This window comes from Bactrocera tryoni, chromosome 1 (genome assembly GCF_016617805.1).
Source record: "Bactrocera tryoni isolate S06 chromosome 1, CSIRO_BtryS06_freeze2, whole genome shotgun sequence".
Taxonomy (NCBI): domain Eukaryota; kingdom Metazoa; phylum Arthropoda; class Insecta; order Diptera; family Tephritidae; genus Bactrocera; species Bactrocera tryoni.
The window spans coordinates 5,395,504-5,412,389 of NC_052499.1; the positions used below are offsets into that span (position 1 = coordinate 5,395,504).

At 37.1% G+C, this 16,886-nt stretch overlaps 1 protein-coding gene across 3 annotated transcripts in view; it reads left to right on the forward strand.

Annotated features, from left to right (window-relative positions):
* The window catches only part of LOC120766849 (putative transcription factor capicua), a 64,256-nt gene that overhangs the window by 34,473 nt on the left and 12,897 nt on the right, over positions 1–16,886 (forward strand). For 2 of the 3 annotated variants that reach the window (XM_040092563.1, XM_040092565.1), the window contains 2 exons: positions 15,060–16,261; positions 16,330–16,795. In XM_040092563.1, the coding sequence (XP_039948497.1) occupies positions 15,198–16,261; positions 16,330–16,795 (1,530 nt within the window). In that variant the 5' untranslated portion in view covers positions 15,060–15,197. Of the gene's footprint in view, positions 1–11,733; positions 11,957–15,059; positions 16,262–16,329; positions 16,796–16,886 lie in introns of those variants that run through there. The other variant, XM_040092564.1, reaches the window with a different exon arrangement.

A 16,886-nucleotide genomic window follows, 5' to 3' on the forward strand; every position in this document is an offset into this window, starting at 1 on the left:
TACATGGTGTGTTCCAAAGTAAACAGGACTTTTTGAATCTAGCGTCCCCTTGTAACCATCTATATGAAAATGAGCTTCGGACATAGAGCCAACATTAAATTTTGTTTTAAAATTGGTGAAACTTTTACCGAAACGTTTCAATTGATGAAACTAGTTTATGGTGTTGATTGCCTATCCCGTAACAGAGTGCACGAGTGGTTTCAACGTTTTCAAAGTGGTCGTGAGGACATAAATGACGATCAACATGTGGGCCAATCAAAATCCGTGATCACCGAAAATTCCATCGAAACTGTGCGTGAATTCATCAAAAACCAGCCGAAATCATCATTAAAATTCATGGAAGTGGAATTGAACATCTCCAAAACATCGATTTATCGCATTTTGACCGAACATTTGGGCTAACGAAAGGTGTGTGTACGGTTTGTTCTGCACAAATTGACTGACGACTAAAAATTGCTCTCATCGATCGACGCTTGTAACCGATTATTTGACCAAAAATCACATTTTAACCATTAACCACTCCCCGTATTCACCTGATATGGCACCGTGCGACTTCTTCCTTTTCGGCGTAATGCAGACGTAGAGGCCATTCAAGAGGCTTGCACCGGCATACTGGCGGCCAATGAGCTAAAACACTCGTTCGACATGCTTTTGGATCGTGCAAAAAGCTGTATTGAAGCAGAAGGAGACTATTTTGAATAAAATAAATTGATTTTGCCGAAAAAACCATTTGTTCTTTTTTTTTAAGTCCTGTTAACTTTGGAACGCACCTTGTTCAATCGATAAACAGTGATTGATGAAACTTCGTCGCCAATTAAATTCATCGATGCACTGTTGCTGAGTTAATCCATGGTGAAAGTTGTAACACATAATCGCACGAAAATATTCGCGATTTAATACCATTTTTTGGCTGAAATTAATATTTTAAGTTACTGTAAACAACACAAAAAGTTCTCCAGTGTCAAAATGTTCTGAATATGTATAACATAAAAAATGTCAAACTTAACAATAAAGTTGTCAGTTGCCAGATTGCAACAAAAGGGTCATCAAATCACGAAGTATAAAAGGCACCACCCTACGTATCTTCCGGGAATTTGGCTTAGATTACTGTCAAAAAAAGACAACTTCTGTCTTCAAACTAATTATACGAATTACTATAGGTATAGCTGCCAAACAAACTTTCAATCAATATATTTTATACCTCTTGAAAGTGATTTACTTAGAGAGTTCACTATTTTGATATAACTCCAGTACTATTGCACATACTTTCAGCACAAAAGCCGCTTTTGCTAAATCTTCACTTCACATCAATGTATGTACAAACATACGTACAAGTTTCAGTTAATAAAGTAAACTTTGCACTCACAATTACCAATGTAATTTGCTGAGTTCTTCTATGAATGCATGATGTGCTTCATCCCAGTCTCAATATTTCAATTGCCAGTGTGAGTAGTGGCTATTGCTTTGCTAAATTAGAGTTGCATATTTATATTGTATTCTATTTTCCGTTCGCAATTCATTCTTTATTTGAATTATTCTATATTTATCACAGAGGCTTCAAAGTTTTATGAGCGTTTCCAATGTTTATTGCTTTATTACGTACAACGTTTTTGCATTATTTATTTGCAATTAGTAGCATTATCCGGCACTTCAATGAAAGAATACTCAACACATAGTAGCATTAAGTGCCAAATGAGTGTTGTTTTTTTTGTTTTTGTTTTTCTAAATTTATATAAAAACTTGGTGTTTGTGTATTTCGGAATGCATCAACGCGTTGGTTCAGTTTGCATTTCTGTGCTGCATTATAAGCATATTCAATTAATGCAATATTTTCTACTGTGCAATTGTATTTTATTTACATTTACATACATACGTATATTCATTTTAATTAAATCACATCCCGCCTGTCGCACTTTTGTCGGGTAATTCGTTGCTCATTGTATAGCATTGTATGCGAATAGTAAGCATTTTAATTTTTTTTATTTTAATTTGTGGCATTCGTTGTGACGATAAGCAATATTTCAAATTTTATTACATTACTTGAATATACATATGTATGTATGATATCAAATTATTCGTAAAAATAGTAAACGCGTACAGCTGTAATAGAACTCCGTGCGTTTGGGTAAACGGAATCTCTTATTAATATATTAAATTTACATATACAAGTAGTACCTATATGCATATACATATGTATGCATGTAGGTATGGTGCTTACAACAACAACAATGCAAGCTCAAAAATAAATTTCAAATTATCATATTACGCCTTTGATTTTTTACCTGTTGCTTTATGTTCATTATTAACTTTGATTCCATTTGTTTACATACCATATATGTATGTATGCATAAATGCATGTATGTATGTGTGCGAGTTTTTGTGAGAAAATTACAAAGAATTAATTTATCCTATGAATTTATGCAATATTATTTTGCAGCTACGATTGTTACTCTTTATTGTTGCTTTCAATGGAATTATTTAAAAAAAAAACAAAAAACAAAAAAAACAGTCGCAAAATAGAGAAAATATTCGCTTTTATTTCATGTAAAATTCTAAATTATTTTTTCTTCAAACCGCATTTTTTAAATCGAGTTTGTATGGGAAATTTTTTCATTTGAAGAGATATGAAGGTAATTTCATAATAGCACTCTCTAGAAACGCTTGTCCTTATCGGCAAAATGCTCATAGACTGCTATATATAGTCCTTTGTGAAGCCATAGAAAAGAAGTACTCCTGTGTTCGAACTTATGAATTAGCACAACCCTTAGTAGCCAAAACAAAATTGCACAGGTGCTTAATTTCCACTCCCGCTAGTTCAATGGGATGTTTGGAAGCATGCCTTCCCAAGTGTCTAAGTCTTGACCTCCCAAACCCGGGACAATCAAGAAAAAGCGTTGAGTTGTTTCCAACTCATCTTCTTCTATACAACTTCTGCAAATGGCGTCTGGCGTCCCAACCTTACAGAATGGACGCCAATTGGGCAATGGCCTGTTAAAAGCCCTACAACAAGGGAGAAGCTAGACTCACTGAAGGCAAAAAGCTCACTAAATCTCTTGCGATCGATTTTGGGCTAAAAGGCTTTTACGACAGCGCATGTACCGATGGTGGCCCAGCGCTGGTCAAGCTTCCGCGATGCCCAGCTGTCTAGTAGTAGAACACAAGAGGATATGTGAGCTTCGACCCACTCCCTTTCTACCGATAGTGGTTCTAGAGTACCTTTCCTTGCTAGCTCATCAGCTTTGCAATTTTCTGCAATTTCGTTATGGCCTGGCACCCATACTAGTCTTATCACAAAGACACGCGATGCTATTGATAGCGAGGTTAGGCACTCCTCGGCCAACCCTGAACGAACTGTTAGTGTGCTCAAGGCTAGTATCACCGCTCTACTATCTGAGTGAATGGTCACTTCTCTGAAGAAGGCTGCACTACGGAGCAGTAGATCTGCTGTTACCTTAATGGCTGCAAGTTTAGTTTGAAAGACACTGCAATAATCAGGAAGTCTGAAGCTGGAGTTGATAGAGAGCTACAGACAGTAAACGCCTTCACTCACCTTCCCCCAAGCTTTGACCCATTCAGCGGTTTCTTCTCACAAACAAATTCCTCTTCGGTATATGGGCAGAGAAGGAGCCGACAGAGTTCGGTTTGCAACTCCATGATCCAAATGATCCGGTATGAAGTCGAAGCCGTGGATATCCGAGTGTTCAGATACGTGTTGTTTTAAGAACCCAGATTCTCTGAGTTTAATAAGCAACTTTCCCAGCCATACACCTTCTGACGATGTCTACGGGTACTATGTGCAAGATGGCGTTAATTGCCATGTTAGGAGTGGACCTTAGTGCACCACACGTGCTGATGAGCGCCGCCTTTTCTAGAGCCCTCAACCACATAAGGACTCCATATATCCATAACGGGTGTTCAGTGTTCAAATTTATAAAAAGTGAAATTTTGAATTCGTTTTTTTTTTATCGAGTGACGATGTCACGAATTTTGTAAAACCGATAACGAAATGTCGGCGACCCTATAAAATATATATGTATGTATGTATGTACATATAAATGACCAGCATAACGAACTGAGTCGATTTGGTCATGCGTGTATACTATATAAGCGAACTAAGTAATTCCACATTTCTTTTAGTTGGTATGGTTCTAAAATTTTGGGCACGTCCGTTTTCTTTCCAAGAAGCTGATCATTTGTCGAAATCGCTGCCATCGGACCACTGAAGCATACAGCTGTCATACAAACTGACCAATCAGAATTAAGTTCTAACTCTTAAGCAGTAAGTCTATCACGGAGAAAGTAAGAAATAATTCTCTTTAAGGTTGTTATTCATAAAAAAAAAAAATTACAAACATTTTCATATACAATTTTAACTCTTTATGTAATTGATGTGTGAAAAAAGCTGTCGCATGGTGATATATGTACATATTTCGCATTTATTGACGACATTTCAATTAGCACTTCGTTAAGCTCCCTGCTCTACTTCAGAGTATGCCCGCCATTAGCTGTGTGTTGAGGAGGGAGATTCGAATAACACTCCTGGTACTAGTATTATTTCACATGATATACATACATATGTACATATTTACATTGTATATGTTTATAAGTACATATATGCATTTACGTTTATCGTTATCAACACTAAAAATCTATGTAAAATTTGAATTTGTACCAAAGAAAAACACAAATCACAATCATGGTTGTTCCAAGCTCCAACTGCTGTGGTCGGTTCATACCAAAATAATATACTAAAAAGCGCACAGATATCTTATTCATCCAAATTCGTATCAATTTGAAGGCTCGTTGCTAGGCCGCTGTATGCTTTCCATGCATCCACCTCTTGCCGGTAATCCGACATTATGAGTCGTGAAAAGCGCCCATCAACAAGAAATGTTTTTACGACACGCTGTGGTATACGATGATACGATGATATGCCTATATCTGTAAGTTTTACATTTATATACATATGTATGTATGTATGTAAATATTTTTTCGCTTTATAAATTTACAGACTTCAATCTGCCTTTTGCTTTATGTTCACTGTTTTTTTTGCCTTCCTTTACTCGCACCTCATACCCATGCGGAATACACTCAAATAAAAGTCTTGAAAAAATTTTACTGAATTAAAAAGAGGAGGAGGGATGGAGGTCGTGCGAGTTGTCTTGCAAAAAAATTGCGAGGCACCACTGCAGTCTCTGAGTATTTACTCTCAGTTAGGGAAGTACGCTCATCGTAGATTTTCATTGGGAAATGCTCTCTTAGAATTCGCGCAAAGAAGAAGAAAGATAAAACAAAAAATGCCCCCCAACACCACAGTTTTAACCTTCTCCCTTCGAAAGTTTGCATAGCACAATGCATTTGGCGTATAAGTACATGCACATAAGTATACATACATATGTACATACGTACATATTTGTTAGCGCAGATTGCAGCCGATATTGTCGCAATTGCAATCCTCTGTAATCCTGTGATTTTTATATCGAGAATGTCGGTTATTAAAACTAAATTAGTATGCTCTTCCTAGTATTCGAAACGAAGTTCGAATTACCGAGCTTTGCTAGTCTAAGCTGCTTTAGTACTTATTCCGAGTGCAACAAACTGCCTGCATGCCTTGTCCTTCCGACGGAGCATAAAATTATCAATAAGATACACTTCGATTTATGTATGTATGTATGTACATATGTATGTACGTTCGCTTAATTACTAATACCGACTATGTCCAGTTAACGCCAAACAAAGAAGATTTCTCTTTGCCCTTTCGGAAGCTGGCACCGCGCTCTCGGACTTTTTCTCAAGCAGATCAAAAACTGCTTAGTTCCATCGTTCTTACCTATCAGCAGAATCTTGTTATTCTTTTACCTGCGTTATTACACTCACTCCGATCCGACCATTGCCAGTGCACATTGCACGTCAATGCATCACTGACGTTGCATGTAATCAGTTTATAGTCAGACGCATTTCTGGTCCTCAAGTACGCACAAGACCGAAAATTAAAAAAAGAAGAAGTACTCATACAATAATACTTTCATCAAAAAAATGCAACACTGTGTGTTGCTGTGTTCTTCTTTTCATGCTTCCACTCTGCATGACCGCAGGTTCGAGGTATCTCCCTTTTCCGTCTCCACGCTCACAATGCATTTGTCGAGTGGGGTTACTGACATTCACTCGGTATGTCTCGTCATCGTGCATTTATACGAATAGCCGTCTAGGCGTCTGCATTGCAATTGCTCATATTCCACACCGCGTTGTGGCATTTCGTTGATAAATCGTTCTCGCATTCGTAGTTCATACGTTCGTTGTTTGGACTCGTTAAGCAGCAGAAATTCATTCGTCAATTCGTTGCTAGTTTATGATGTAGTTTTATAAATGTATGTAAAAAGTTTTTGTCGTTTTATTAAACCCTCGGTTTTTTCATTGCTATACGTACATGTACATATGTATGTATGTATAGTGTTTGTCCAATAAATTATTAGTTTTCTTCAACACAAATGATTCGCATTCGCCTTGCAATATACTCAAGTACATATTTATGTATTACAATCTCGTAACTTAATTATATTATATTTTTTGATAACGGCAAGTTTCAGCAACTGTTTTCGCCTCCACTTATTCTTTATGATTTCCTTATTTTATAATGTTCGCTCATTGTGCCTTTTTGATTCTTTGACAATTCTCTACACGAAATGTTGGTGTATGAAAATGAAATTTTGATAAGCTTCCGTTAAAACCGTTACATAAGAACATTGAACTTGTTGCGTAAAGCACAGTATTTATACATAATGAATTTATTATTATATTACCTATGTTAGTTTTATTATTATTATTGTTTTTTTTTTTGCAGAACATGCAATTTATGCATTGGTAAACTTTCAATTATATATTTACAGTTTGTTTTTAGATTAATATTAATGTAGAACAAAATGCCTTTTAATTTGTCTCGATATAATGTTGATATTAGACCTGGGTAGATATTTTTTTTTAAAGCAAAACAAATCATAGTAGTATGAAACCAATATAAAATATATAAAATATCAAAAAACAAAAGACATATAATTTACGGGCGATCTGAGGCGAAGGGAAGAACGTGATGGAATTTTTAAGACTCAAAACGACAAAACTGCGAATGATATGGCAACAATAATCTCTTTGAGACAAAGTTGTAGGAAATAAAAATATCTACAACTTTTGTATGAACACATTTTTCACATAACCTCAAAATGTATGTGAAAAATAGAAATAATCAATTTTTTTTTTTGTTTTTATACATATGTATATCGCACAAAATCGCAGTCGTTTGAGTTTGCCGAATAGCCAGAAGTCACAGGTAGCTAAATAATTCGTATGTAAGTATGTATATAGTGATTGCAATACGATATTGGTTGAAAATTCGACGAAAAACTCAAGGGGAATCAATGCAGTATTTGACGGTGCATTATCGTGGTGCAAAAACCAAAAGTTGTCGGCCCATAATTCCGGCCTTTTTTACGAATAGCTTCGCGCAAATGACGCAATACACTCAAATAGTATTCCTTGTTGGCCGTTTGGCCGGTCGGAAGGAATTCGGAGTGCACCACACCTGGATAATCGAAGAAAACCTTCAACGTAACCTTGATTTTGACCTGCATTGACGTGGTTTTTTCGGCTTCGGATCACCTTTGCCACGATATTCGACTGATTGATCGTCTGTTTCCCACCCGTAAACATAGATCCAAGACTCATCGCCAGTAATAAACATTTTTTGCTTTTGGAACCAATCGTGCTTTCACTATTCTTGGGTCAAATGATCTTTCAAAATAGCTTTTCCTGTTTTTTCCGATATTGCAACGATGCCAGTAAGATCTCTGACTGTCAATCGTCGATTCTCAACCACCAATTCCTTTGTTTTATTGACGTGTTGATCATCCGTTGATGTTGATGGCCGTCCTGGATGTTGTTTGTCCTCAACGCGTTTTCGACCCTCTTTGAACAATCCATCAAAAATACTTGCTCGCGACAAACAATTATCACCGAAGACCTTTTCCAATATTCTAAACCTTTCGGCGAAAAAATTTGATTCCGGATACAGAATTTAATGGAACTTCTTTATTGAATAAATGCAAATTTTGACGAGACATTTGGCACAGATTTCGCTGACAATCTTCCTAACCTAGAAAAAAATATTACGGCAAATAGGTTTTCATGTGAAATTAAAATTAAAAAGTCTTACTATTTGTTGCCCACAGTAGTATTCCTGCTAAGGTGCAACCGAAGTGAAAGCTTTTTTCTTTTCTGTTTTGCTTATTTTCGCCACTAGTACCTATTACACTAGGAATGTCTCAATTGAGTTTCATTTTATTTTTTACGAAAAGTTATTCATATAAAAACATACATACATATATACATACATGTACCCAAAAACTTAATTATTTGTATGAATAAATAAAAAGTAATAACTTATCTTTATTTCGCATGCAATTGAAATAAGAAAATCATAACAACCATTTTAATGATTGCAAATGTATTTTTCGCTGAAATTAGGTATTTATTTGCTTGAGACACTCAAATTTCGACTACAAATTTTGTAATTGGGCTATAGTCGTGGCCGAAAATGAAATCCGAGTTATCAGCGGACAAATGTAATTCCTTCTACAAACACGTGCAGTCATATATGTATGTACATATGTATGTATGTAAATATAAGTATGTATTGCAATTAAATCGGATGCAAGACTGCCCCATATTAATCTGTGCAAACTATTTCTGTACACAGGTTTACTTGTGTGTAATTTGGCAGCAAGCAAATCAACTAAAATAAACCGCAAAGGCAACTAATTAGCCAGCAGTCTTTCTTTGCGTTGACTCGTATTGTGTTGACGGCAATTTTCAAAAATCAATCAAAAATTCTAGTTTCATACAGATATCGCCAATGTCACAGCGTTTCTGAATTTAATTGGAGTCTTAATAATTCGCTAGGAGTACCTACAAACACTAACCGATCTTGTGATCTCCACAACGCAAGAACAACGAATAGACACTATATTCTACACCAGATATTTATTTCCTCAGGAATATTGATTAGCCGACGTAACTATGCTCTATACCAATTTACGAAAAAAAGTGGTTCTATTGAACAATTTGTTCGAAGATTGTAGCATTGGCTGAGGCAATATTGCATACCAAAGTTGGTGAAGATCTCTTGCTATAGTGTTCAGAGCAATACGATCAGTGATTGTTGTATGCTTTCGGTAATAATCTATGCCAAATTTTGTAAAGATATCTTGGTAAATAAAAAAGTTGTCTATGCAACAGCAGTTTGTATGGCAGTTATATATTACTTATAGTGGTCCGATATCGACGACTCAGGCAAATGCAAAATTTGAGATGGATACCTCAAAAACAGACGGACATAACTAAGTCCACCCAGCTTGTCATGCTTATCTACAGTACTTAATCGTAAATTTCGCAATGCTTGTCAACAGACCAGCTAGCTGCATACCGCAAATTCAAATACTTACAGGTGTTTGTATGTATGTAAGCCCGATTTTATCTACTTATGGATTTTTTGTAAATATGTATTTACATACATGTGTCAATTACATATGTATGTATAGTATTAGTCGCGCGCTTTTGGTTCAGTTAGATGAGTCAGCGGCCGGTTGTGGTTTTTTAATCATCAAATGCGCGAATATCTCCGACTTCCTTCCATGCATATAAACCCCTCATACATACATACATATACTATGTATGTACATTAGAGCGGGTCGAGTTTTTTCCTATAAAATCGCGTATGCGCGAAATGTTCTATGGTTCATTATGAAAAACTTTGCTTAAGAGACTATGGGTGTAAATCGAGACCCCAACGATTTTTAAGGCGAAATCTTTTAGGGATCATAAAAATTTCTTCGTCAGTTTTTGAGATATCCGAATGAAATTTAATACGTTGGTGACTTTTGAAGCGCTATTGATTATTTGTCGGATTCGGTCAGATCGGATAACTATATTACATATCTCCCGTACAAACGCTTATTCAGACTTTTTAAACTTCGCCTTAAAAATCGCTGGCTCGACACCGGGACTAGGCCCATAGTCTCTTAAACAAAGTTCTTCACAATAAGCCGTAGAACATTTACTGGCTACCGATTTTACAAAAAAAAAAAAAAACCGACCGCTCTAATATACATATGTACATACATGGAGACGTTTACAATTATACAAATGAATTGGCTTCACTAAGAAAACGTCAAACAAATAAAGTCTAAGTGAGTAGAAAATACTTGGACCTACATTGCGTACTAGAAATGGCCACTTAGTGAAGTCGCAAGCCCCGCAAGAATCTTATACAAGAATGAGCATGCATGAAATAAGTACTCATAGCATCATTTAAAATTGTTTAGCACACGAATAATAAAAGCATTAATATACGAGTAGATGCAGAGTTTTTAGAAAATGAATATCAGGGTAAATAATGTAAGCAGTTTCACTGGCATTATCGGTTGTTTAATAAAAAATAAATTCAGAATGAGAACGAGTTTTAGTTGTGATAAGAGTAGCAGTGTTTTAAAAGAGAACTGAGCAGAAGTTGTGAGACAACCAACTTTTAGACAAGGAAAGACATAGTGACATTTGCAGATGTCAGAATATGCATTACTACAGATTATAGTAAAGAAGACACTTCACCTAAAAAATAACGATTTAAAAATTCAAATTTAAGCTAGTAGTCTGGTAACTTATGCCTATTTTCATGACTTCTTTGGAGGGTGGTTTTTTATAGGAAAATAAAAATTAATTATTTTTAATATTTAGAGTGTTTTTATTTACATATTGAAAATATAAAAAAAATTTATTTGAAAAAATTTAATACTTTATTACTATTATTATTGTTACTCGAAGTTGGAACCTCAAAAAAAATTCACGTGGGTGGCCCGGGTGATTTTGGCTCTTGATGTTATCTGAAATCAACTATTCTTGATTATTCTTAATCTATAGACATGTCATTCTAGTCGGAACTACTGCAGTTAAATTTCAACAGTAAATAACAAAATGGCGGACTTTAAAAAAAAAAAACCTTTTTATTTTAAGAAAGAAAGGGTTGTAAAATAAAAAGTTAGCTGTGAAAAAAATTCTCGTTAGTGCCGACGAGAACTGTAAGTGTGTAGAACAGCCTTTAAAAATTTGAAAGCAATCGATTGAGTAGAAAAAAAGTTAGGACCCGGGCCGACCAGAAAAACAATGTATTGATAAAAATGCGTTTAAAGTTCAACAACTCCGAGAGAGAGGACTCCGATGCGCTCTAGCAAACTCGTTATAACTCCCGAAATATTTCGAATTTCTGTCTGCAATTTGCACAATATATTCTCAAGACATTGTACTTTTAAATTAAGCAAAAAATCGGTTGAACCCAAGTTACCAGCACCTTACCTTAAATCGCTTATAATCGCGAACATCACTTGTTTAATGTTTAGCATAGTTTTATTTCCTGCAGGGTTCTTAGCATGAATGCATGTACAGCATACTATGGTGGTTCACTCTCGTTGTTGATATGCACAAATAGAAGAACTCAGTAAGCTTTTCTTCCCAGCTGCTCTTTCGCTTTTAGTTAATCATTTGTATATATGTATGTGCATACATACATAGGCATGCATAGTACTTTGTAACACATACAAATAAAATTGCAGCAGTTTTGATCGATCAGCGAGAAATCTAACAGTCCTCCTCAAACACTTCTTAAGTTATGTCGCAGATGTCGACAGTTCGAAGTAAACGAAGATACGATAAACTATTCGTAGCGTGCAGTTATATTTCTGTGTATTTTTTTTATTTGCATACAATTCAAAATTGCACTCGAAAACACTAAAAACGCGCACATTCAGTGTACAATTACACACTTAAAACGTGACACGATTACGATTACCAACTGAATGTCAAGGCTTGCAGAAGTTCCGAAATCGTACGCAGCATTGATTTCCCAACGTTGGGTGTAAGTTAAGAGTGTGCGTTAATTAAAAGCAAATTTAACCTTTCAGTGAGTCGCGTGTAGCACCTACTAGGGTTGTTCGCGCCCGCTGATACAAGTTCTTTTGTTTTGGCAATACTTTCTTCTGCATCATTTATATACGCTGTTGCTGAAACTGGCTGCGTGAACAAAGTCCGGCTGACACACAGAGGTTATGAAGCAAATTCGAAACTTGCAACTGCCGGTCAGCCGCTATTGTCCGATAAAATACCGTGGTTCTTTAATGCTTTTCCTTTAATTAAACCACAAGATTCGACCTAATTGGATTGTCTCAATTTGGCTACTCGTATAAAGTCTACAAAATATTAATTTGGTGAAGTGCAATTATATATGTACATACATACAGAGCCTCACAAAAGTATTCGAAAAATTAATGTAAAGTAGGAAATTGCCTACAATTCTTGCAAAAGTGTTATTATTATTAAAATATCTTATTTCATTGCTATATTGTAGTTTAAAATTTTATGTAAACTCAAAAATTATGTTTCGGGTCGTTGTCCTGTTGAAATATGTAACGGCCGGAAAGTCCGAAAATATCCGCTCCAACATTTGGACAATATTTGAATATATTGCCGGTGATTCATTTTATCAAAGATGAACTGCATGTTTCCAACACAGTTTGGACATCTACAGCCGTACATAGTACATTTCCACATCGCGCTTAACCCAGCATATTGTGTTTTTCCTTTGCAATTTGGAATTCACTTTCTTGCCACAATCAGGTCCAAGTATGTTGAACTTCTTTTCGTCAATAAAAATTAATTTTGACCAAACCTCGATAGCATGGTTTACGACGGTTTTTCGAACTCCAAACGCTTATCTCTATTTTATTCACTTCTGTATAATCAAACTTCTACTTATTTTTTTATATTTATACTAATAAATAAATAAATACATATGTATGTACCATTTTGATCGACCACTTTTTGCCAATTTTCCGCTAGAGACATTATTCCATCAGTGTAAAACTTTCATCAGTATAAATCGAAATTTCGCAATTTCGACGGAACCATTGTTGTGCTACACGAACTGATACAACATCGTCTCCGTAAACATCACAAATTTCATTGGTGGCTTGCGTGACATTCTTCTTCCCTTTTTTATACAAAATTCTCAAAATATAGTGAATTTCTTCATTATTTTCACTCATGAACAACTGTAACATTTTTTCAACTTCCCCGAATTTAAGTTTTTTTGGTTAAATGAAGCTTAAATTCTCACCTTTCCAACACTATATGGTATGGCACAATGCACTGGAGATATACGACTGCAACATCTATTGACAAAATACGAAAATACTTTTTCGACTACCCAATATATATACTTTGACCCTCTCCGACGTTTCCTTTTGGGTATTAAAAACTTCGTAGCGAACTTAATATAACCTGTTGAGGGTATACTAAAGGTTAAACTATTATGTGGATAAACATGTGCCATTTTCGAATAAAAAAAAGTTAATTCTAAACATCTCAATTTTCACATTTTAGTGATAGTCATTTGAGAGCAGAGTTTTCAACGATTTTTGACAAACGGACTCAATCACCAAAACTGAGAGTACTAAAAATTAGTGCTATTTCAAATTTGGCTGATGCAGCCAGATATTTTATACAACCATTTTTCGCCTTGTTAAGTCAACCCTCTTTACTCCTTATTGCAAGCATGCTCTATTTTTTATTTACTCCCTCACGTGCGATTCGCGCATACAAATTTTTTGTTTGTTTAAAATAGACTCTCTGCACCGCTATTAAACAGAAGATTTCAGCGGTATGGTGATATTCAAGCAGCCTACTTGTAATCAACACAAAATCCTAGATGAACACGAACCAGCCCATGAATGGCACTTGAAATTCGTTTCTACTTCAACAGCCCTATTTTTCATAAATATTTTAGTCTCTCTACTCTCTTGTTTCATGCTTGCAATTCTCTTTGGCGCGCAAACTAGTCAGTTTTTTGAACTCCGTCGCAACCGCCCAGTCACCTTGGCTGATATTTGTGCATTTCCACTCACCAACTGGAGGAATTCATACTAACACCAACCACTCGCAATCATCATCAGCGCCGCACTTATTTCCTTCTCTTCTATGCACTACACAGCTGCATTTTAGTTCAGTCTGCTTGGCGCGTTGACGGTTTTGCAACGAGAACTTGATATATGGTGACGCCATTGAGCACCGACAACTTGTGTTGGGCGGTGTGCGTTTGTTGGTGAACGAGCATAGAATGTGCAGGAGAAGAGAAGCCAACTTAGCACCCTCTTCGCTGGTAGTTTTTGTGTATCGACCGCTTCGCGACTCCCCACTTCGCAGCTGCAGACACACTCCTGTGTTATCCTCACGAACATCCATTCAGCAAGCATAGCCGCCTGATTGAGCTGCACCTACAGTAGTTAGCTAGTTACAAAACATACACTGTCACATCTAGCGTCTGCTTATGCTCCACTCCTATCGTGTCCTTTTATTCTGAGTGAATGGTATGTGTAGCAGTTGTCATAGTTCTATTTATGCTCAAATTGGTTTATACTTCTCCCAATACCATGTGTTAGTTGGTTATATGTTGACGTAGGTTAAGGTAGGCTATTTCTACATATTTAGTGTGTTGTATGTTAGCGCAAATGTCAACTTTGTGATCGTTTTGCTTTTACAAATTGAAGGCCGAAGTTACGGAAAATATACATGTTAAGCGAGTTAAGCCTTGCGGATGACGAATGAAATTACTACTATACTGCCACGCCCACCTAGAGATTTAATGTGGTGACAAGGCATGGCATGGAAAGTCAGCAATGATGGTATAACAAATTGCACGCAAATGCATACTGACGAGCCAGACAAGTGGGAGTATTGATCCATTTCTGATGGTGGTCTGCCACAAGGTGGTTGACTGGCAACAGCACACGATGATGGCATTTAGTTGTTGACATGACGTATTTGATTTTTCAAGAGATAGATGTGTAACTCTTGCTCGTTGTAAGCTACAATTGACAATTACATACATAGTATAATTACATTTTTAAAATTTATGTTTGTGCATGTGTATATTTATAATTAAACATTTCCTATAATTTTTGCAGATGCCATTTTTGAAACTTTCATAAGACTTCACCGCAAACAAATTACATTACGTGTGGACCATTGTTGCTCTTGACAGCGCGGACTTTGCAGTGAAGTCTGCCAATGCTTACTTCGATGTTTCGTGCAACATCTGAAAAATGGTCAAAGCGGTTTCAGCCCGAGCAACAGCAACCACGGCCGCTTTGTACGTAGCAAAACAGCAATTGCAATTACAGCAAGAACAACCGAACGGCAAAAAATCTACGCAAAATCATCAAAAAGAACAGGAGACTTTTTTCCGCGCTGAACCCGAACAAATTTTAAAACAACGTGGACAACAGTTTACTCTAGACGCTGAGGAGGTGGAAGAGGAGGAGGAGGAGCCGTGTGCGAAACGTATTGCTGTTGCATCGCTCAGCAAAATGGTAATACCATCCTTGGCAGCAACAGCAACCACCAGCACATCATCAGCGTCCGTATCCTCTTCTGTCGCATCAGCAACAACGACGAACCATGTTAATACGTATGCTGCCGATCAGCAACAAATACAACAACAAAGGCAACAACAAAATGCTCTCTATCACCAACAACACCCGCCCGCTAGCTTCAATAGCCAACAGTCGGCGCCGCGGCAACATCCGAAGAAGCGGAAATTCGATCCAGCCGAGCTGGACCGGCAACAGCAAACTTCACCACAACCACAGCACCACTGCGATAGCGCAGCAGCAACGTCGTCGATATCCACAACAAACACATTATGGCATGATAGCAAGCCAATTTCGACGAATAAAAACATTAATGTTAATGCCGAGAACAGTAACGGTATCTTAACTTCGGCGAGCTTGAAGAACGGCAACGGGGCAGCCACAACAAGTGCAATATCATCAGCAGCAACAGCAAATATTGTTGTTACAAGCTGCAATAGCAAAGTTTCGTGGCCCGCTACAACAACAAGTGGTGCGAATGAAGACGCGACACCGGCGGATATGCTCCATACAGCGATACGTTCGACTGTTCAACAACAACAACAACAGCAGCACTCACCAGCAACATCGATGATTGTGAGTCCGGTGACAACGGCGACACATTCCACCATAACATTGCCGGCAGGAGTTGTAGTTGGCGCTGGCGTCAACGGTAACAGTGGAGCTACAGTTGTAACGGCGGTTGGACGAGGCGCCGCCTCCCTAGAAAGCCCCGAGAAACGCATCATCATAACAAGGTGAGGCAGTAACTGTTTGTTATAATTATATATAGTATATTTTGTTTAATTTTAAAATTTGTCTCCAGCACACAGCCGTCAAGTAATTACAAGCTGCAAAATGTGTTGAGTGTGACTCACAGCACCGGCAGTAATCGCACTCTGACTTCTACAAGCAATACTGCGTTGCAACAACAACAACGCCACACCTATCAGCAGCATTTGCAACAACCACAGGCAGTGGTTACCACGCAGCAACTGCAACAGCAGCAGCAGCCGCCGCTAGTTGCTAATTTGGATCTCAGCGAATGGTCAAATACGCGCGTATTGGCCAAATTAAATAACTTCTATGCATCGGGTATTATACGACACACGACATCGTACAACGGCAGCTGCAGTAGCGCAGATGCCAATGGCAGACCACCTTCAGCTGCTACACCAAATTCAATTACAGTCGAATTCGATCCGCCGGAAAATTGCACACAACCCTATACGGACGTTTTGGGCAATGGGCGTTTCAATGTGATATTGGACGCTAGTCCACCATTAGCTGATGTAAGTCGAAGCATACAAGCAAGTTGTTGTCAGCAATGAATTAGACCTACTATATATTGAATGACAAGCCAAATAAGTGGTGTAATTAAAA